The sequence below is a fragment of the Perna viridis genome, chromosome 7 (assembly GCF_037379345.1).
Source record: "Perna viridis isolate PV_CMFRI_1.1 ecotype Kerala chromosome 7, ASM3737934v1, whole genome shotgun sequence".
Classification (NCBI taxonomy): domain Eukaryota; kingdom Metazoa; phylum Mollusca; class Bivalvia; order Mytilida; family Mytilidae; genus Perna; species Perna viridis.
Window position 1 is genome coordinate 26,731,444 of NC_142451.1, and position 23,557 is coordinate 26,755,000.

A 23,557-nucleotide genomic window follows, 5' to 3' on the forward strand; every position below is an offset into this window, starting at 1 on the left:
CCAGTTGACGAAGAAGTCGAAGGAATTTTTGGTATTGACTTATTTCTATCGTAAAATATGCAAAAAACTCATTGGATTTTCGCAAAGTATTCGTTAATAATGCAAAACACTTGGATCAAATCGTAACAATGCACATTGGACTGTCATCGAAAATGCATCCATTCATTCTTAGTAAGTCGTAAAGTGATCATTTATACTCGCAACCAATCAAAAAGCACTAGCAAATCATTAGTATGGCTTCGGATTCATTTATGAGTTTTTTTGGAGATTCCCCAGGATTCGTGAGAAAGATTTGTGTATATAAAGGGGGTATTACAGAGCGTTCATTTCAGTATCAAGGCAACAATGTTTTTGATTAAAAATCCTGATAATTTGTTTTTGCATTGTGATGCATCGTTCCGATAAAAAAAATAAATAGATCAAAGCCAAAAACTTAAAATACGACAAAGTTAAAAAACAACATAGAAATATAATCAAGAAAAAATATTTAATTTTGATTTTGATTTAAATTTTGATTTCAATCTTAATTTTTGGTTTTAATTGTTTTATTAAGGAGGTAGACTTAGGATTATGGACATAACTCGTGCAATCAGTATTATCTTTGTATCATATTCATTTGAAAAACTGAATAAAATTCTTCCAAGTAAGTTTTATGCTTACATGAGATTGCTGTACAATGCTGAATACAAACGTTCCAATGATTTGTAAGAATTGTGCCCTTAACTTAGGAATACCTTCTTAAGTAAAGAGTGGTATAGAATGTGATATCCGAGGGCGAATTGGTTCTTGGGCTATAATGATTTTGTGTAAATCTAGACGCTTTGTTATTATTTCCCCTTGAATTCATGTAAGTCGACGTTTAACATATTATAAATATTTAGGACTACTTAATTAATGGTTAAGTCATTCAACCAATAATGACAATAAAGATATTATGCCACCAATGAAGCCCTTGAAGTGAACCTGATACTAACTTACTGTCTTTTCTGGTATAGAAACTGCATACACTATAATATAAATATGTAGAAATCCCTTGACTACGATATATTTTTTTTGCAGTATGTAGTTTCAAGTTTCCAACAGAAACTTCATTAAATGGTGCTGAGACGTCTTGCAAGAAAAATGGGACCAACTTATTTCCTTATGGTAATGAACTAGTCAGTACAATTCGAAATGAAAACTTTACAGGCGCACTATGGCTCGGGAAACCATGGTTGAAACAAACAGGTAAATAAAATTGAATTTTATATATAGAAGTCATAAATACTTTTCCTGATTGGTAATATGAACAAATAATAGTTACGTATTCTCTTAAAGACCAACCTAAAATGTTTAGGGGTTGTTTAGGAGTCGCAGTTCATACCAATTATTTCAGTTTAACGACATCAATTGGTAGATTTCTGTATGCATGTTTGAAAAATTCCCTCTGTAACAGTTCGTAACGAACAAAATATTTTTCAAAATTTAATAAAGCGATACATATACTAATGTATATTTTTGTTTGTCTTTGATTAAGCTTGATTTTCTGCACATTATTTTTGTTTTGGAAAGAGAACCAGGGTTTGGACAGTAATAAAAAAACATAACCCAAGGATAACAACTAGACATCGAAAATGACCACACTCAACACATAGCCTGAAATAACCAAAATTAATACACACATAGACAAAAAATAAATAAACAACCCAAGACTTCACTAAAAACCTAGAGCATGGTCCAGGTTCATCTGTAGATAAGCAACATCTACTATGAAATACACATCAATGGGTTATAAAATGTAAACGGGGTAATCAAAAACAGGCAGGGTTAAAAGAATTTTTATCAAACATGTCATTTTTATTCTAGATTTAACTTCGTTGTCTTTACAGTCTAAAATCTATTTACAGTTTGAATGCAAGTAAATATCATATGATTGGTGTGTAATTTAAATATTATTTCATGTGGCTATATGAGCCTTTCTCCCTGCATGCTTTTAGATTCATTTTGCACATTTCCATACAGACCCCCAAACCATATATGAAATTTTGTCAAGGTGAAATAATTTGAGAATGAGCTACATGAGAAAGTTATTTATTATTGTTTACACCATGATACTTTGTTTATATGAATGAATTCGCCCCCGTGACTCATGTCGGGGAGATGTATTAAGGTTGCTAGACTATTACTGGATTATACTAACTTGTGACGGATGTCGCTGAAGAAGCAGGACATGCTTACCCTTCATGAACACCTGATGTCACACTTGTTTTTTTGTGGGACTAAATTAGATGGGACCATGTTTCATAGAATATGATTACTTATGCTTACTTCAGATATTTCCACACATGAATAAACAAAAATGAATTTACTTCTTTGGCAAAGGTAATATAATGACATATTTAGCAAGATAATTTATATATTTTTAAAGCAGGAGAATTAATTCATGTATTATTTGATTTTCTTTTATTTTTCTCAAATGAGTAGACCAAGTGTGATTCTAATCAATAGACAAGTGTCTGTGAGAAAATGTGACAAACAATTATGTAATCTACTCTAAGGTCAACAATCCTGATTTCCTGTGGGTGGGGATTGGTCAGCACAAACTCTATGGTTCTATGTTTTATCGCTAGGATCACTGAATTTCACCTGAACAGCATGCCCCGGAAAATTCAAATAAATTTCACAGTACAATATAACTAATAGCATCTTGCAAAGGTTTATATATTAAAAGTAAATCATATCAATGATCGTACATGTAAATGTATATTTTAGTATATCTACCTATCATGGAAAAAATATAACCTTCGTGTAAATTGATCAATGTGTTTGTGAAGCATAAACCAAACTAGCTTAATGTGTAGTTTGTCTCATTGTTTTACTCCATTTTCAAATTAAGTAAATAATATGAAAACGGCAAATTACCTATACTCGTCGTCACATACAACACATTTTCGAATTGAAGCTCTACTTTTTAAACCGTCGGGACTTACCGCTAGAGTTGTCTCTCTTTTATTTAATATGAAGATATTTCGCATATATGCATGATGTATTAGTACCAACGAGTCGCTTATTAGCTGAAATCATGCGTAACAAATCCTTACGGGAAAATCCCATAATAATATCCGCCATGTTGGTTTCTACGGGACGATTTATTTACAAACGATGTTCGTAAGTTCCCGTCGAACTCCGGTGACAATCGTATGCTTGATCAACTTTTCGGTATTGTACGTTGTCGGCGTAAAATAAATCCGAGATATCTAAAAGAACGCCGAAATGCATTCTGGGTTCTTCCGTTTTTGGACAAACCATTTAAACGTAAACAACATCTCCTAGCAACCCGATAACTGTAAACATGGCCGACTTTTTACAATGTAAATATTGGCACCGAGAATTAAAATCTGACCGGAATTTAACGATTCAATATTTAGGGAGAAGCCGTTTGGCTAAACGAATGAGCAAGTCATTTAAGACAATTTAAACGACGGTAGGTGTCAATAAAGTCGTAGAAAATATTTTTATTCAAATTTTAACAGTATGTTATTTATGTGACGCCGAGTATAATCAAACATAAATTGTTTAGTAGTCAATGTCAATTTTCAGTTGCTAAAATCATTAGAATATCAAGTTTGATAAACAATGTAAAAATTAAAAAAAATACTCCTTAATCATTTCTTATTTACAGAACTATGTTTTTGGTAATGTAATCAATATGTAATAAAAGTGATAATGATTATATCACTTATTAACTCATCAATCGATTGCATATTTTACAAACCAATATTTTCAATCAACACAGAGAACCTGTGATTCTACTTGGCTATAAATGTAACTATTCTATTTTTGTATCGACCTAAATAGACAATATTATTTTGTTTATTCCGCAATTAAAAATAGAAAGATTCTGTTTTTTTTCAAATATGTAATAAGTTGTTGTCCTAGTTGCTTTGTTGCCTTTCTTGTTTTCTTTATTTTCATAAATCTCCATTTAATCTTTTCAAACATCAATGTTCTTGAATAAATACCTTATGATTTTGTCATATTCGTTTATGAAACACATTCGATTTAACCAATTAGGAACGTAACAAATTTAATTGAGATGGGTCAAATACCAAGGAATTATCATAAAAAATTGTCAAAGCGAAAAAGTAAAATAAGTATGTATATTCAATTATATTCAATAATGCGTTTAAAGGAATCATTGTCATCATGTATAATTTTAAAACCACCAAACTATTTCATATATAATGGCGAAAAAAATTTCAGATTGCTATAGAGATACTGGTTCGAATGTAGAAGAAAATAAAAATTCTGCTGGATCGCTGTATTCGTGCTCTTCTTTCTGTGGTTCCAGTGAATATAACTATCTCGGTTTAAAGGTACACATGTTAGTTGAAATTGTCAACACACTGCAACAACCAAGAAGTTACAGACATTTTATCGGCATTGAGAGACTTGAAGTGAAAAGGGTTTTTATATGACAATCCTTTTTTTCGTTTTAGATATCAAGTTGTTTTTTCAAACAAATAAAACATATGAAGACACACATAAACGAAAAATAACAAAACGAAGCACAAACAAAACCACAATAGCATGAAAAATGAACTGAAAATAATCCATATAATGTTAAAGGAGACGTGACACAAAAATATGTTCAAAATCATATAATCAAAACGCCCCTTGTAATAACTTCGCTTCATTGTAGATAAATTTGTTCAAAATCGACGATGACTCAAGCCATACGAATTTCAATAGCCATGTGGTCATGTGACCGTGTTACGTCATTGGTTCTCAATTAATAGATCGAGTGGTTGAAATGCATTGGGCGTCTACATTTGTTGCATGATTTCTACAACTGAAAATGAAACTATTGAAATGTGTGGTTTGCCAGCGAATATATACTTACAATTGTATCAATTTCATCCACTTCAAGAAAAAAATGATAAACAATGTAAGAAATATTAAACCATGTAATGTATGAAGACTAGCCTATTCATAGTGAGACGACACAGCTTCTGTTCAAAGATTACACAGAAATATTTCATTATGTTCTGTCATTTAAAATTGAACTTTTTTTTCATAAAGTAGATTAAATTTATATTCCAAGATTAAACTGTTCCGATCTCGACCTTCAATGAATGTATTGATTTCACATCTTATTTCTATAGAACGTTACTCCTGACAAGTGCACCAATACCTGGGAGTGTATTATAAAGTGCATGTCAGTACAGAGGATAGTACGAAACTGATTATTTTTTTTATTGGTTTTTGATAATTTTATTGGATAACCGATAACGGTTTCATGCTGAAGTTTAAATTCCTCGTGTTGTAAATGTTTTTATTGCTAAAATTAAATATTTTAACTGACCCATAACAAAATACTGTCTGTACCAGAAAAGCTTTTTTAAACGCACCTGAGGTTACCTATTATATACTATGTAATGTGTCAAATTCTCCATGTAAAACTGTTTTATTTCAAAATCAGCAAGACAAATGAAATTCAATTATATTTCAAATATTATCTAAGTCAAAACCTGCATCGACACCTGTGTCACTGGTCGGTGAACCCTGTAAAGATAAAAGAATCCGCCCACGCTTTCTCTTGGTCATACTAAAATCTGCCGGGGATGTGTATTTATATATAAGCAAGCGGCAATGACAAAACGGTACCCATAGTATCAGTTTTTAGTTGTACTCTCCTGATCAACTCCCAAAAATAGTGCGCAAAGTAGTTGTGTATTCACCATGGGGATGTATGCCTAACGAAAATGAAAAGCTGACAGAAACCGAGGAGGACTTTAGTCTTTTAACTTTCTAACAAATCAAAATAGTGAACCACTCTGCGTCATATATACAATCTTTTTTCGAAGATGTATTAATTTTGTCGGGCAGTTGTATACATTTTCAGTGCACCAAAATGGAGATTGAGAACCAATACCATAGTATTTCCATATATGGCAATTGACCGTTACTTCCAGTTTTCATTTATGCAAATTAATTAGGTTGTTGTGAAAACACAAATAAATCATTCTAATTTTATTAAGCGCTAACCTGATGAGAAACCGTTTGTTACAATCGTATCTAAACACACTAAAGTTCATAAATATAAACATTTATAAAATGATATTTTTTTTCAGTGTTACACGTCTCCTTTGAAATAAAAAGAAAAAGATGATGGATCACTCCAACCTTTTACATTTTAGGTCAATAAATGTGTTTGCTTCAAAAACTTTAGAGAGCCTTCAAGACCGGGTTGTGGTACAGAGCAATCATGTTACAATACATGTGATGATGAGATCATAAAATGTGGAACTAACGATACAATGTGTATGTTCAGAAAAGGTATAGTATATCTTAAACTTATTGCATCAGGTGTTCAACATTGTAAGAATCATAAAGTGTTCTTTTTATGACCTGCCCTGATTTTCGTTTTGAAGCAAATTATGCCATGCCACGCGGCTAGTTACCATAACGATTACTGTAATTTCAGTACTCTTTGGATTTATGTCATTAACTTAACTAAATATATAAGACAATCACCACCCATGACAACAGTGTCAGTGTATTAAACTCCAGAACGAAATTAACTTATAAAACAGTTTTTCATTTCTACTACGCAACCTTTAAACACCCATCATGTAAGCCATGTTGAAAAAAATGTGTAAACAATTTATTCTAAAAATTAATTTACACGATCTGAATTCCAATTAATATGTTTACAGCTCTGAAATTCAATCAATATGTTTCATTGACACATGTTTGGTTGCAAATTTGCATTGCAAGTTTGGTCGCTCTCTCAGCGGGATTCGTATCTCTTCTTTTCTCTGACATCTAAGGGAATGCCGCATGCACTAAGTGTAACGCTCTAGACCATTCGACCAACTAGGCTATAAAATGCAGCTTTCGTTAACCGAGTGATACTTCCTTATAAGAAAATAGAACGTTAATATATATATATATATATATATATATATATATATATATATATATATATATATATATATATATATATATATATAAACTCTAGTATCGATGCGAAGTTGAAAATTTGCGATGCTAATTTAGTTGCTCCCTCAGCGGGATTCGAACCCCTTCCCTTCTCTGACATCTATGGCAACACCGCCTGCATTAATCCTACGCTCTAGTCCACTCGGCCAACTAGGATCTAAAAAGTTAACAACGATGTTAGAACTGTCAAATTTGCAAATCAAATTTATTTGTCGTTCCCTCCTCGGGCTCGAACTCGTACTGCTTTGACATCTATGGCAACATCGCCTGCACTAAGTCCAGCACCCCAGACCACCCGGCTTGCTAGGCAACAAAATCTAGCTTTCGCTAACCGGGTCATAACTCCTCATAGGATTAATCTTGGGCTGGGCTGTAACTGAGCACACGATGTATGGTTATACGGGACAGCTCAGCTAGGTGATATTACGTAGGATAGAGGACCAAATTAACGATGCATGTCACAACAAATCAATATTAACACATGTCTAACAATGTAAAGACTCTTTTCGCTACACTGCTCCATCGGATCAAACTGATACAGGGAAGATGATATAAGCATAGTAGGGGTCTGAAAAATTCCCAACGATGTTAGAACTATAAAATTTCCAAGCAAATTTATTTGTCCCTCCCTTCGCGCGACTCGAACTCGTGTCACAGCGGTACGATTTCGTATGTATATGGGGAACATGGGGTCATTTGCGAAGAATCTTTGAAAGAATTTCATGAGCATACTAATTCAATTTATCCTAGAATTGAAACCGAATTACGAATTTCAAATTTTTGGACGTTCAGACAACGATAAATGATGGTCTCATCAAAACCCGGCTTTTCACTAAAGAAACAGATGCACATGCATATTCAAGTCACCCTTCGTCCATTGAAAACGCAATACCGTATGTCTAGGGAGGACGAGTTCCACAAATATGTTCCGATGAAAGTGATCATGTAAAGGAACGTGTAGAGATTAAGAAACATCTAAGGCGAAAATGATACGATAAAACTTTGATAAAAGACCAAATAAAAAAGTCGACAATTTAAAGCGTGATCTATTGTGTTACCACGAAAAGAAACAAAATTGAAGAGTAACACTTGTTCTAATTTTCCTGCGAGCACTGCCGAACGTACACAGGATCTTGCGAAAAAAATATGAAAACACTCCATCAATCACCGCGATATTCCCGAACCGTTCTATCAACGTTAGGAGTTTTTTCATATCATTCTTGATCCAAAAACAAGAATCGACTGTTGGAAATTTTTGTTTCAAATGCTTGATTATTTTTTTTGGTTACAGGGAATACTACAGAAGAAATCCTGTATCGGGTTTTAGTGGTTACGGAATCAGGATTTTCATTCACAGGGGAACGTCAAAGAAGTGGCCAAAAAATTCATTTTGTATGCACAGGTAAATTATATATGTTTTCTGTATGAAAAAGTTTCCAATATTTACCTGCTTTCAAATAAGCTTGTACCCAGCTTTTCCATTAACAATGAACAATTCTAGTCTTTTCATCCTTGGATGTCGAATATTTAATCATGGAAAAACACATTTTATTGTAGATATAATTTCATGAAATTAAAAAATGTTCCATGTGAATTTATCAAATAATAGTGCTAGAAGTCGTTTCGAAGACAATTGAATTATGTTTTTACACGATAGGCATACCTAACTTAACAGACATACAGTAACTTAGATCTATTCGAATAAAGTAAGCATTTAAATATCCTGTCCATATTTCCAATCGTTCAAAGTTGAATCATATGTGAGTTCCTTTTATGGTACTAATGTATAGCGACAGTAATGATAAAACTATTTATAATGTGTGTCATAAAAACAAATACGATAACCACCATACAACGAACCTAAGAAAGCTAGAGGTAAATCTGTGATACTGAATAATTGTAGAGACTATTTATTTGAGCAATATTAGGACTAGTCGGAACACTACAATAAATACTACAAAAATAGTATAACAACTAATCCGACTTCATCGAGTAAATGCATCAACAATTTATTCAAAGTATTAACACCATACTATTTGTTTCAATTGATACATACAAATGGTTGTATGGTTGAAACATGGTAATGTATTTAAAAAAAAAAGAACAAACAATCGAAGTCATACATTTTCTTGTCATTTATCCCCAACATACAATGCCAAAATATTTATATAGTAGAGTTTGTGAGTCTTGTTTTAGTTGCATTTTCTTTACCGGAATTTCCATTGTAGAACCTAATGAAATCCGAAGACCGATCCGCATATTATTGTTCACTTCCGGGATCTTGAAACGCTGTTTTACGGTGTGAAATCTATCTGCTTTTATGAACACTTTAATCATGTATAAGTAAATATAATTGATGTTTTATCGGTATTTTTACACAGGAAGATGTCATGTTTTTAAATTTGCGTCCATACATTTAGAATGTCGATTTGGACTTATTCTCCTGGAACCACGGCATTCCGCCATGAGACTTATGAACCCCGTTAATAAAGAAAAGAAATAGTAATATCGAAGGTGCAGACGAGGTGAAACACGTAGAAAACCAATCAGCAACAAATGAAAAAAAATGAATACCTACAGTACAACACACATGACCCATAGACTGTACAAAACAAAGCGAATAGCATGAAACGCACTACAATACGGTAAAAAACGCAAGTGTTCCGGAGGGGTGATCAGTTAAAGTCCCTTCTTGTAAGACAACATTCATACTATTCCCGGTGAAGACATATATGACAGTTATAGGTCGCTGCGTCATACGACACAGGCGTAACCTGTAACAGGACGAAATGATCGTATAGATACATTTTTAAAAATCTTCTTGTGAGTATTTTCCCGTCTTGCCTCTTTTTCTAGACATCTTGATAATTATTGTTACTTCTTAGGGCTTCCTGATACTTCTTGAATCTAATTAGGGAGGCAAGTATTACTCAGTTTTTGTACATTATCATCATTATTAACATCTTAAAACTGAAAGTTGGAATAAGCTGATATGTTTGAATACACCGAAATGTATAAAACAGAAGTGCCAAAAATGTCTATTTTACAGTGTTAATATGTCAAAACGTAGGATTTTGGTTCATGTAAAGGAATTTTTTTTCAGGGGTAGGTGGGGTAATTTTCCACCTTAATAGAAATAAAATAGTTTATTATATGGGTTTATTTGAAAGCTAAGACACTATATAAAAGTACTGTATCATACGGAAGCTTGTTTATAGTATGATAATAAAGAAAGTGACAAAAACGGGTGAAATATGAGAAATTCTGAAATTCTAAAAATTCCCTTCCTTAACAATTATATAATAATTGTACCCCCAAGACGAAAACAAATAACCGCCGGACGCCAAAAATGAGAGATTACAGTGTAAATATACTCTGAATGAGTATTTTGTTAGATACTGAGACCTCTTTCCTGGTGAAAGGGGTAATATTTTTCATTTTTTAGGAAAGTTCTTACAATATTGAGTTTTCTTAGTCTGATGGGGTAAAAATCAAAAATTAAAAATATCAATCGAATGGGGACGTTTTCATCATGCAATAACTTGTAGAATCGAATTTATAGGACTATACTAGAAAATCAAAAATCTTATTTTCAGTAAGTTTTGATCAATTCTACAATGAAAATCGCCATTCGACAGAATCACAATATGAGAGCACTAAACAGAAAATACAAAATAAGCGATTTTTTACTTAAGTATAAATATTGTAGGGGTTTTGACATGAAAAAAATATGTTGTTATAAGCGATTTTTTATATATTGTATATAACTCAATAACCGTAAGTGTTATGACAATCGTCGTGGTACCATTGGAAAGCTGAGACGATAGGCTGTCAACTAAAACCTATATGTATATGTGAGTTTCCTTCTTACAGAAAGAAGGAGGTTAAAAAATAAATAATTAAATAAAAACCCAAATTTTGGATTTTTCCTCAACAAGGTAGAGAAAGTGGGGAACAAAACAGAAAACAAAAAACAAAAAATAAAAAAAAAATACAAACTAACAAATAAACAAAATTGCTCCAGTTTATTTTTATTGCAACAAATCGATTCGTTAATGAGAGATATTAGGATTCCTGAATATCATAATGAAATTGATGAGTTGGTTTATCTCAGCTCATGTATTAAACGTTCAAACTTCCCAGTAGGGTATGTAAGTCTTGTCACCTGATGCTGTGATTTCATGAGTATTGGTCCCAATCTACGATTCAAATGCATGGAAAATTGTCAATAACAATGTGTTGAGGTCAGTTTACTGTGTAAAATTACCAGGAAAAATATAAAAAATCTCTTTCTGCAATAAAAGTGTTCAAAAATGATAAATAGAAGATTCTGCAGTATAATGTCTCGAAATTCCAGAAGTAAACAGAAAATGCAGATTGGTCTCCGATTATCAATACTTTCTACATCAGAAATTCTTGAATGACAAATGAAGCTAGAACGACACTTACCAACCCTATAATATGAGTGGAGGAAGGTACTATATTGACTGATGGTATAACGGAAGTATTGTCTAGATAGAACTTGTAAAAAATCGTGAAAGAGGCATATAATGTTGTAATAAGCGTATTATTAGGGTTTTTTAATACTCCACCATTTTTCAAAAATTGTCTGAAAAATCTTCATAAAAAGACATTATTAGATAAATAAAAATTTTATTTAAAAAGGTATGTTTTCATTCAGATCAATTATTTATATTACATATGTTTGTAGCCAATATTTCCCACATAAAATATGTAATTTTTCGCGTCTTGAAAGTTTGATTTTTATGCTATTGTGATTGCAGGACAAGGAAATGGCGTGATATCAAATGATAAAACATCACCATCCTACAAGGAAGTTAAAAGTACCACACCAACTTTAGAAGCCAAACAAGAAAAAGGAAAAACAGGTTGTATGGTATTAAGCTTTGTCCATAGAGAACATAGACAGATAGAGTGATGCATCATCGGGTCGTACATTTTCTTTTACATATAGTTCAAAGGAGAGCAAAGTTGCTTTTGACATCCGATAATAACTATGACAAGATAATCATGAATAGAAACGATTGTTGATGAACACTGCTTTAATTGTTTTATAATTGCTAAATGACAACCGACACGAAAATGCTATCACCTATGTTTTTCTATTTCAGATATTTATATTTATTTTATGTGGATGGAATTACTTACGAAAACCTTCTATGAACTATTTATAATTTAATTGAACGCACTTTGTTACTAAAAGATTGAAGTTTTATGATCGTCATCATGAGCTCGTGGATCGTTACGGGGTATCCATCTGCATCATGAAAACTGATTTGTTCAACATGTCATAGTTTTCCTTCCCACTTTCGTCTACCCCGGACTTGACTTTTTATGAGCAACTCGGCTGGTTTTCTAGAAAAGCAGAGGACGCTTACCCTACCGGTGCACCTGGTTCATGTTCCCAGTTTTTTAGTGGACTCCGAGTTGCTCATTTACTTTTGTTACTTTGTATGTATTATTTTACTTACTTTATGTTCTTTGTTGTGTTTGTCTGTTTTCCATGTCAGGTCTTTGTCCCTCGATTACATTCTTTTGATTTCCGCTAGGATCTTGGTTCCCTTGATTACTCTTACATGTACATATAAAAATACTTTACATGCAAGATACAGTATGGAGATAGCTTGAGAAGATATTTTCGACTGGTAATAAAGGAATGAAAACTGTTTAAAATGAATGCTTTAAACAAGTTTTGATGCTTAAATCTTTCTTCCCCATCCTGAATGTGTACTATTGAAAGCGTGTATTTATGGAAGACCCAGACAGTGGATGGCCCATGTCATTTAAATATATATATATTTTACATCACAAATGGATGTTTTTTTTAAAGAAATGTATGTTGTTTTGTAACTAGCTAAAATGATAAGAATGCAATAAATAACATAGAAAGCACTACAAAATGTATAATGAAGGGAAATAACTGTTAAATCCGTTTACTACTTAGTTGGTCTGTTAGAAAACTTTGAAGATATATATTTTGAGTCATCCACTTCCTGTCACCATAATGAGTTTAACATTACATTGGAGCAAAACATGTGATGGGATAAAAATTGCTCTATGCCACCAATATCACCGGATTTTCTTGCTTTCTACATAGACAATCTGTAAAGAGTGTGTCTATGAAAGACCCATAATTTAAATATAAAATATCAAGAACTCGTGTTTTCTTGGAAATGAATGTTAGTTTGTAGTTTACTGAAATGGTAAGAATGAAATCAAAATACATAGAAAGCAACAGAAAAATGTCAAATAAAGGAACCTAACTCATTGATTTGTTTACAGTGTAGTTTTTTTAATGGAAGTTTGAACATCTATTCTTGGTCATGCACTATCGACACAGAAAATCCATGTTCTTTCTTACATCATTTATTTACAATTATTTAACAGTACACTGAAACAAAATCTTGGTGGGATAAAGTTCAATCACTCAGTGCCACTTAAATCAAAGGGTCTGCCTGGTTTCTAGATGAACTTTCTCATAAGTATATTAGGGATGTGTATTGAAAGCCTTAATATTTCCACAAAGTATTTAATTTAGTATTTTTACCATAGGAACTGTATCGTTCTCACATTGAAATGTACTTGTTTGTTAATTTGTACTCTGTTGTGCTTGTAGTACAAAGGAATGGAAAAATACCCCAAATTACATCACCATCACAAAAAAATGATATGGACGTCACAGGTACGTATGTATGCACTATGTAAAGAAAGTGGTGCTACCATTATTAACTGAATTAAAAAAAATGATGAAAAGGCATACTTAAGTATCCTTACAAATCAAAATGCTTATTTTACAACATATGAGCATCCATTATTGTAATAGAATTCCATACACGTTATCAAAGTTAAATTAAGTTTAATTATCAAGGATCTTGACGTGAATGGACTTGATAAAAAAGACAAGAAAACCATACAGATATTTGCATTTTTTCTCAACAAAACCACTTCATTAATTTTCATCCTTTGATACAAGAAATATACATTAAGATTTTGAACTTTATTTTAACCCCCGCAAACAAAGTAATGCGGATGTATACGAATTTCCCTGTCTGTTCAACCGTCCGTCTACTAGTCCGTCCGTCTGTTTCTTGTAAGATCAACTCCTCCATCCCGCTCAAGGGATTTTGATAAAATTTAATAGGAAGGTTGGACATTATAAATGTAGATTTGCATGAAGGAATATTATGACTGTCGGAAGATTATAAAGGGAGATAATCCAAATTAAGTGTTTTGCATGTTAAAACACCTCTCAAACCGCTCTAGGAATTTTGATGAAATATTATAGGAAGTTTGAGAATCAGATATAGATGTGCATAAAGGAATAGAATTACTGTTGCAGGACTCCAAAGGGAGATAATTCAAATCAAAATTAAGAGTTTTACATGCTAAGACCTCGCAGGCCCGTTTCCTCTTGAACCGCTCAAGGGATTTTGGTGAAATTTTATACGAAAGTTGGCATCATATATGTGCATGTAGGAATATAATTACTGTTGGATGACGCCATAATGAAATAATCCAACAAGCGTTTTTTTTTTCCATATGAGTTCATCTTAAGCGGGGGTATTCATTTTGTGACTTTGCTCACAGTATTTCTAGTTAAGGAATGTTTTTAATTTCTTCTAAGGACTTCAATTTTATTATCATAATTTTTTCTTACCTGTGTAGCCTGGCATGAGGAAATGCGTCTTAAAAAGATCTCTAAACAAATTATATTTTAGATTCAGTCCTTGGTTGAAAAATGCTTAGTTTCTTCTAAAACAATGAGTAATAATTATTTTTGTAAACTGTTCTTTGTGCTGATGTTACCGCTGATTTACCGATTATGGCAATAGCATGCAAATGCTTTTTAATCACCACATGCATATTCATGCTGCAATGGAAGAGGATTAGCGCGCTGTAATACATATATGTAACCCACTATTTCGTTTGAAATGCCTGTACCAAGTCAGAACCATTGCGATACCGGCTTCATCGATGGTGTTATATCTATTTTGCCAGATTTATTTTGGACTTGACTTGATTATGAATTTGGAAAGTGTTCGGCAATTTTGTTGTAAGCCCTTATTCTGAATTAGTTATCCGAAATAACATGCGGCACTTTATACTTGCAAACAGCGAAACGGTTTAGAAAATTAGTGTAAATGACCCAAACCATGTTAATTCGTATAACCTGTCAACAAATTAGTAACATTCCTTATATTCTAATTTCTTATAGATTCAAATCTAAATATCAAGAATTTGTTCGTTATCAAAGTGTCACTATGAGATTATTTGCAAAGCTGTCGACGTTAAAGACGTCACAATATCTAATCAAGTTAGGCAAAACAACTTGTTTCACTTAAAGAGTATCAACCAATCAGAATGCTTGTTACAAACCAAATAAATTTTGTGGAGTAAAATATTATATATTGTAGTTCAAGTACATGTAGTTTATAACTACTTAGTGTGTATCTTGCTTCTTCAATTGAAGACATTCTAGAAAAATTCTATTAACATCTCCAGTTCCAGCGTTTGTCATCGGTATAGCTGCATCCTTGCCTGTCCTTGTTGTCCTCACAATAGTCGTAATATGTTGTTTCAAACGTAAAAGGTAAGATTCGTAGAAAAGAAACCCAAAACAAGAAAACAAAGAACAACGAACACAAACAAAGAAAATAATAAAAAAGATATATAAGTACAGAAAATTAACTAATTAAAAAATGCACGTTTTTTACACTATCATAAAATAAAAAAAAATAGATTCGAAAAAAGAACATTACTGAAATATAACAAATTGCAAGAAGACCCCCCCCCCAAAAAAAAAAAAAAAACAAAAAAACAAACACACACATACAAACAAACAGTAAAAAACAAAACCAAACAAAACAAAAACAAACCAAAAAATAAAACAATAACAAGCAAAAAAAAAAAAAATAACAATGATATCCATCTAATTAGCACAAAATATGAATATGATTGAAGTATTATGCAATTTGATTCTTTCGGTTCAATATGTTTTCAAATACACAAATGACGCTCTAAATGCCTTCCAACAAGTAAAAACTTAAGAAAAAGCATTTATATTTGTGTACAGAAGACTATCTAGCTAGGGAATGTGATATTAAAAGTTCAAAAAAAATATTTTGTTTATTTTCCATTTTGTAATGTTGTGAGTGGTATATTCTAAAAGTGGATAACTAACGAATCGGGGTGTATAAAATAAAATCACACACTGTCATTAAAGTGGTAAAATTTGAAGAAAATAAATTTTACCAAAAATGTTTTAAAATTAATTTCGACAATTCTCAATAGTCGATATTGACTACATTTGTAGTAGCCAAAACGAAGAATACTTAATACGCTAATTCGATCAGTAGTTTGAATGTCCAATAATTCAATGAAATACAGCTATTCTTTTTTTCAAATTCCTGTTCTATAAACTCGAAAAACTTTATCAATTATATGATATGTACAAAATACACATCTAAAAGATACGAAAAGTAAATAATCTTAACCACATACATCAAACTCAATGGATATTGTTCCTAAAATCATACTCATATAACATATAATTATCATTTATCAAATTAAACTATGTGACATGTTTTTGATATGTAATATAATGCCAACTTCATTATATGTTTTCGTATTGCCAGAAAAGGAAACTTGAATGGTAAAACTGACACAGCTTCTCCTGATTGTAACTTTGCATCAGCAGCGGGAGACGAATATGCTTCTGTCATGAAAAATAACCCAAATGTACAAATCCTGCACATTGAAGACGAACAGATCGACGTTTATGATGTATCAGGCTGCAATACGTCTAGAATGAATGAAATCTCCAATATTTATGACCACACAGACAATATGGAAGGGGTGTACGACACAACAAATCGCATCAGACTCAAAACCGATGACGTAAATAACATGTACGATCATTCTCCTTTCCTTGTGAACGAATGTGAATCGGAATATGCCATAACTAACTTAGATGTACAGACTGAATTGGAAGTCGAGCAAAACACAGAAAAGAACGGAAATAATGAAGGTGAAAAATGAAAACAATAATAGAGCTCGAATAATAATATCAGGAAGCTTTACACAACGTTTTGGTTTAGACATGCCACCGTTTTCCTATTTGCTTGTTTGTTTAATTATATCACATTTACCTAATTATAAATTTGAATATATATATTTATACACCATTCGTTAAGACAAAAGTGTTACGCATAAACACGCCCGTTCGTCCTTCCTCGTCTTTGAATTGCAGCTTTTTTTGCAACTACCCATCACAACTAATTTACATTTTGATAAGAGGGTTATATATTTTCATATATCTTTATACACAAATGATGTCAACACTGAAGATTTTACCATATTCAATGTTATAGGTTAACAAATATTCGGATCTTTTTGAAACATACTCAATTTTCAAAAATGTAGAAACTATAATAATTTACGTCTTCCAACAAGTTAAATGAATAGTACGAAATTGTGTCGTTTACATATTCTCAACAATAATTTATCAAAATCAATAATGCAATACTCTACATCATTTGCAAATAAGTATTATTGAACATTTGACAGATTTATTTGAGTGTTTTGTGAAACAGTTCCTTATATGCTGAAATTGTTTAAATGGTATCGAAATTGTTGTTAATAATCCTCCTTAAAAATCCATGTACATATATTTTTTTCTTTCATATTTTTATTGCATTATTAATTAATGACCACCTTTATGGTTACATGACTATTTTGGCACACATGTTGACTTTATTGAGCAGAATTTGACTTGTTACTATTCAAGGTCGTATTCCGCCTGACAATTCTTGGAAATTAAACTTTCTATACTTCCCGAGTATGACGTCGTATTGTTGACTCGCCCATACTATAGAGATATAGATGAAGATCACTTGCTATCATACAAAAGAATACGTGGAAGATACATATATATATTATTCACTGTTCAAGGACGTAAAAAAAATAAGGAGGAACACAAGTTCATACATTGTACATTTCTAAGTAGAAAAGGTAGTCTATTCAATGTTTATATTTTTAAAACGAAAAACAAAAAAAAAGGATAAATGTTATGTACCAGATAAATGAATGCAAAACATTTTGGAATAGTAGTGATTCTTGGAATAATTTATAATTGTCCGAGATATAAGTTTTAAATTTTAGTAGCTTAGAAAGAGTAATCAAGGGAACCAATGTTATAGCGGTAATCAAAAGAATGTAATCTAGGGACAAAGACCAGACATGGAAAAACAGAAATACACAACAAAGAACATAGAGTACCTAAAATCATACACACAAAATAACAAAAGCAAATGAGCAACTCGAACTCCACTAAAAGCTGGGAGCATGGAGCAGGTGCACCGGTAGGGTAAGCGTTAGATCACATTTTCCAGTTTTGTATCTACATTACAATTTCTGGTATAACGAACTATTCTGGATACAATGCTTAAAGAAATGCTTTGATTGAAAACAACAAATAATGTCGAAGTTATATTGTTATCTATTGAACATGGACTAATATATTTTATTTGTTACCATACATGAACCATGTAAATGTTACATATAAAACCATTGATCATTTAGAAAAGACAACTAGATACTAATTCAACAAGCTACTCGCTTAGTTGTAAGTAGCTTCATCGTGTCTCGTTTCATCCTTTATTATGTCATTTGAAGTCCCATATTTAGCTCTGTACAGTCGCCAGTGTTTGTGGTTGTCATTTAACGGCATGTGAATTGGTGAATGTCGTTCTCAATCCAATCATTTGGTTTTTATCGCGTGCTGATCGTCTCGGTAGTATAAACAATTATTCCATTTCATGAAAATTACCCTTAGTTTTTGAACATAGTGTAGCTTGTGATTTTCCAGGGGAAATAGTTAAGTGGTAAATATTCTAAGATCGACAGACCTAATTATCTCTGAGCCGTAAGGCCTGATAGCATTCGTTCGCCGAAAACGCACATTGACAGTGAATTTTGTAGTGTCTCTGTTATGCTGTACTTTTGCTTTTGAACGTTGCTCTTTAATATTTATAGATGTCAAGAAAGATTTTGAACAAAAATATTTTCTGAAGCGTAAATACTAGTAATTTTTGTGTTTTTATATAAATACACGCCAATGTAAGCGACTTTTCGGTAAGGTACAGGTACATATTTTGCATTAAACTGTAAAATCATAAATTTTAACTTAACTCTTAATACCAATAAAGAGCTTAGATATTGTTCGATGATAAATATGTTTGTCGATTTAGGAAATTTAAGAATGAAAAAGGTAAAAATTTGAATATTTTAGTCAACGAACGAAAACATACAAAAAACTCCTCTGTCTTTGACAACTTAATTCATGACTTAGAGTTATAAAGGGAAATGGAAAAAGTGTTGGCAATGATTTTTTAGGAAACTTCTTGACGTGCTGAGAAACAAAGGCGGTATCACGACATGAATACATTCAAACACGATCAACTATTTTTTTTTCAGCAATCGCAATGTTTTTATGTTTTTTTTTAAATAACCAAAAGCCTGTTATAGCCTTTGTTTACCATGCTGATATTCGTTTAAATCCTTCGTCAATTGCATTCACAATTACCGCTTAGGAATCTTGAAAGTACTTTTGTGGGTCCATAATCGTTACAGGCGTTACGGGTTTGACAGTAAACGGATCAAGTCACTTATGGAAATCTTAACTTAATGATAGATTGGCACTACACATTGGGATATACATAAAGCCTGATAAGAAACAATTATATTATACGAGTCCTTTTTTGTACTGAAAACCAGTATCTCGTTGTCCTATACCGGTTTTCAGGACAATACGGATATGTACAATATTTTCTGTATTGTACACTAACCTAAGTTATATAACCCTTCTACTACACAGATGCCATAGAAAAAAGAGTATAGTCCCAGCATGCATTTGTGAGAAGTAATAAAACGACACGAGTTGTTGAATTACCTACTTTTCTCGCTTTAAAAACCATTTTCTGGACAGGAAATGACGATAAACATCTATCACGAAGCATTTTGTTATTAACGGAAAGCAATCAACATGTGACGTAAAAAGGAGTTACTGGATTATTGTGGTATCGCAATTTAATTTAATTTAGTTAGCGTGTATCCCGAGAGATATCACATTGCACAGACTTGCAATTGAAATATATTGATCACTGGCAAACTGTAATTGTACATATGGCTGTAACGGTAAATGTATAGTTTGCACCCCTATATCACTGACCTGAGTTGATATTACTATTATTATTGAGTTGCTCATAAAAAGTCAAGTCCGGGATAGACAAACGAGGGAAGGAAAACTATGACCCGTTGAATAAATCAGTTTTTATGGTGCTGATGGATACACCATAACGATCCACGACCATAAAACTTTTGAAATGATGACTTCAATGACTTGTAGCAACATAACCCTGTTCCAGAAGTCTATTTGTTAGAGTTCTAGCGCGATACAAAAAGTCTGCGTAGTTTCGACAAGCTCTGGCATGAATATGATATGAACACTCCATACGCAGGAGCCGAAGGGATGTTGCCACAGATGAAAAGAAAGTTGATCATTCTGAATGAAAAGTCATCACGTTTGTCGTAAAGTTTGGTCAATAGTTTTCCTTTATTATTGATTTCCAAGTGTAGGTCAAGATATGAGGCTGACTTCACAGTGTCTGTAGTATCCTTTATCTCAAGTTCTTTTGGGTAGATGCAATGTATCAAATCCCCGAAATTAGGATTGTTTAAAGATAATACGTCATCTATATAGCGGAAACTGAGATTGAAGGATCTAGCCAAACCATATTCTTTCTTTCTGATCAGATCAGCTATAAAGTCAGCCTCATAAGAGTGAAGGAATAGGTCAGCAAGTAAAGGAGCACAATTTCTTCCCATTGGAATGCCGACCGTTTGTTGAAAAACACATCCACCACACTGGACAAATATGTTGTCAATTAAAAATTCCAGCATTTTGTAAACAACTTCCTCTGTATATTCGGAAGATGATTTGGAATTATTTACCAAGAACTATATATTTGTATCTAGGTGTACCATCTTTTTTTGGAAAAACAGCGATGTATAATGTTTTTAAGTCGGGATTTTAACTGAGTATGGGGAATAGAAGTATACAGTGTTGAAAAATCATAGGTTTTAATGCTATTATATTCAGATAATAGTCTTGAACTGATTGTCTCCAAAAGATCTTTCGAATTTTTCAGGATCCACATTGAATTAATACCACTACGGGAGTAACAAGTGTTGTGGTAAGACTGCAGATCCTCTTTGACAGTTGTGAGTATAGAAGTTAAAAGTTTTGAAAGAGGTTTGGTGGTACATTTTGCAGATCCAGCTATGAAACGTTGTTTGTATGGATTCTTGTGAAGTTTAGGAATCCAGTATATAGACGGTAAATCACAATCATCGTCCTTGGTAGAAATTAACATGTGGCTTTTCATATAAAATCCATGTTAATAGGAGATATAAATTACACTGGATGTACTATCAATTCAAAATTAAGGGAGATACTTTGTAAATGTTACCAAAATACAATAGTAACTATTAAGTTTTCAATGTGAACTATCTCCTAAGAACAGACAGATTGGAATAAATGATTACATATTTCATCATATAGACCTATAAGGCAACTTTAAAAGAAAAAAATAAAGAACAGTTTGGATGTATCACATTTTACATATTTGCAGGATTCATACAAAGACTGTTACTTAACATACAAGAATAACCTCATATTCGTTCTATTCATGCTACTGAAACTTCTAGATTCCTTTATTAAATGGATGCCTACACTTTATCTTCTTAAAATTCAGTTTTTATACACGTTTTCACCATCAGTTTCTATGCACATGGTAAACAGGCTATTGTAAGATAATCCATTAAACCATTATGACTAATCATATAAAGGTAAAACTCTGCTTTATCCTAGATATTGACAATGTTGAAAGACCTTCAAAGTTTATTTTAGTAATTCTTGTCATTGCTGAAACACTGTATACCCCTAGTACCTAGTTCAATCATTTATTTTCTAATCGAACACAAAAATTGTAGTAGGAAAATGTCAATATAGAAAATTAAATCATCAAAAACAAAATTCATTTTGGAATTAGGACAAATTGTCTGTCATTGAAGACGTAGCATCATTCCTGTGGTTCAATTTAATAAGTAAACCGTTGATGTCTCCATTGTCATATGAGAAGGGGTTTATGAGATGATAAAATAATTCAAAACAAAACTTGTATCAGAAAACGCTTTAAGTTCGAAATTTCATTTTATACATATAATGTCATAGATATGAAATATGCTTAATATCACAAACAAAAGATGAAAATATATCAATTTACAAAGAATGAGTAAGAAGACCTTGCATGCAGAATTTCTCAGGTATGATAAAAAAAGATATTGATATGGATAGCGTAGTCGAACGCAATAGAAGAGAATTACTTTATCAGAGTTTCAATTCAAAATTTGTAAATGTACAACACCATAAATAATGACTTTTACCTCTTAAAAGTAATGAATGGATTTGGTTCGATCATATATACATGAATAAATTCGTATCCAAAAACCACATTAATTTATAATTCAAAACAAAACTTGTATCAGAAAACGCTTTAAGTTCGAAATTTCATTTTATACATATAATGTCATAGATATGAAATATGCTTAATATCACAAACAAAAGATGAAAATATATCAATTTACAAAGAATGAGTAAGAAGACCTTGCATGCAGAATTTCTCAGGTATGATAAAAAAAGATATTGATATGGATAGCGTAGTCGAACGCAATAGAAGAGAATTACTTTATCAGAGTTTCAATTCAAAATTTGTAAATGTACAACACCATAAATAATGACTTTTACCTCTTAAAAGTAATGAATGGATTTGGTTCGATCATATATACATGAATAAATTCGTATCCAAAAACCACATTAATTTATCAAACTCATCATTTTTTTTTCAATTTTATAAGACACATTTTCGATTGAATACAATGCAATGGCAGATGTTTGCTTCTCATAAAGTACAATCATGCCTTCTTGAGTTTCATGTATTATTGTATTCATCACATTATCTATTTAAGCATAGCATATTTCACTAGACTGGACAATTTGTCAAATTTGTTGTCGATAATAGATGCAGAATAATATTGTAATTTTTAAAGGCTGTGAATGTACCATAGAAGAAAGAAGATCTTTTCTCGATGCCCAAGATTTCTGTATACAGAAAAGAATGGCCTTATTGCCTTATGGTGAAAAATTTGTAAACGAAATAGATAATTATAATTCAAATGAATATTTATGGATTGGGAAACCATGGTTTAAAGAAAAATGTAAGTGCCATATACTTTCAACTCCTCTGTCTTTACCATTTCAGATTAAGCAAGTGTTACATGTTTTAGAAACACAGCGATATTGGTTTCTTTGATTTTCCGCCTTGTTTGCCAACGTAATATTTCTGCCAACTGTTTTAAGGAGGGCTCTTTGAATATCAATGTAACCCCAAAGCTACTTTTATCCTTGGAAGTCTTTTTGAGATGGTGTCAAAAA

At 32.0% G+C, this 23,557-nt stretch overlaps 2 protein-coding genes across 3 annotated transcripts in view; both read left to right on the forward strand.

The window, feature by feature from the left end:
• Positions 1-17,845, forward strand: part of LOC148612055 (uncharacterized) — a 35,298-nt gene extending 17,453 nt beyond the window's left edge. The window contains exons 2-9 of the mRNA XM_088593164.1: positions 1,060-1,227; positions 4,243-4,355; positions 6,180-6,318; positions 8,276-8,386; positions 11,769-11,873; positions 13,622-13,687; positions 15,508-15,595; positions 16,641-17,845. Coding sequence (XP_088449290.1) covers positions 1,060-1,227; positions 4,243-4,355; positions 6,180-6,318; positions 8,276-8,386; positions 11,769-11,873; positions 13,622-13,687; positions 15,508-15,595; positions 16,641-17,043 — 1,193 coding nt within the window. The 3' untranslated portion in view covers positions 17,044-17,845. The remainder of the gene's footprint in view (positions 1-1,059; positions 1,228-4,242; positions 4,356-6,179; positions 6,319-8,275; positions 8,387-11,768; positions 11,874-13,621; positions 13,688-15,507; positions 15,596-16,640) is intronic.
• A 34-nt stretch (positions 17,846-17,879) lies between these two features.
• LOC148612056 (uncharacterized) overlaps positions 17,880-23,557 on the forward strand; it is a 21,538-nt gene continuing 15,860 nt past the window's right edge. For both annotated transcript variants that reach the window (XM_088593171.1, XM_088593170.1), the window contains exons 1-2: positions 17,880-18,015; positions 23,173-23,340. In XM_088593171.1, the coding sequence (XP_088449297.1) occupies positions 23,241-23,340 (100 nt within the window). In that variant the 5' untranslated portion in view covers positions 17,880-18,015; positions 23,173-23,240. The remainder of the gene's footprint in view (positions 18,016-23,172; positions 23,341-23,557) is intronic.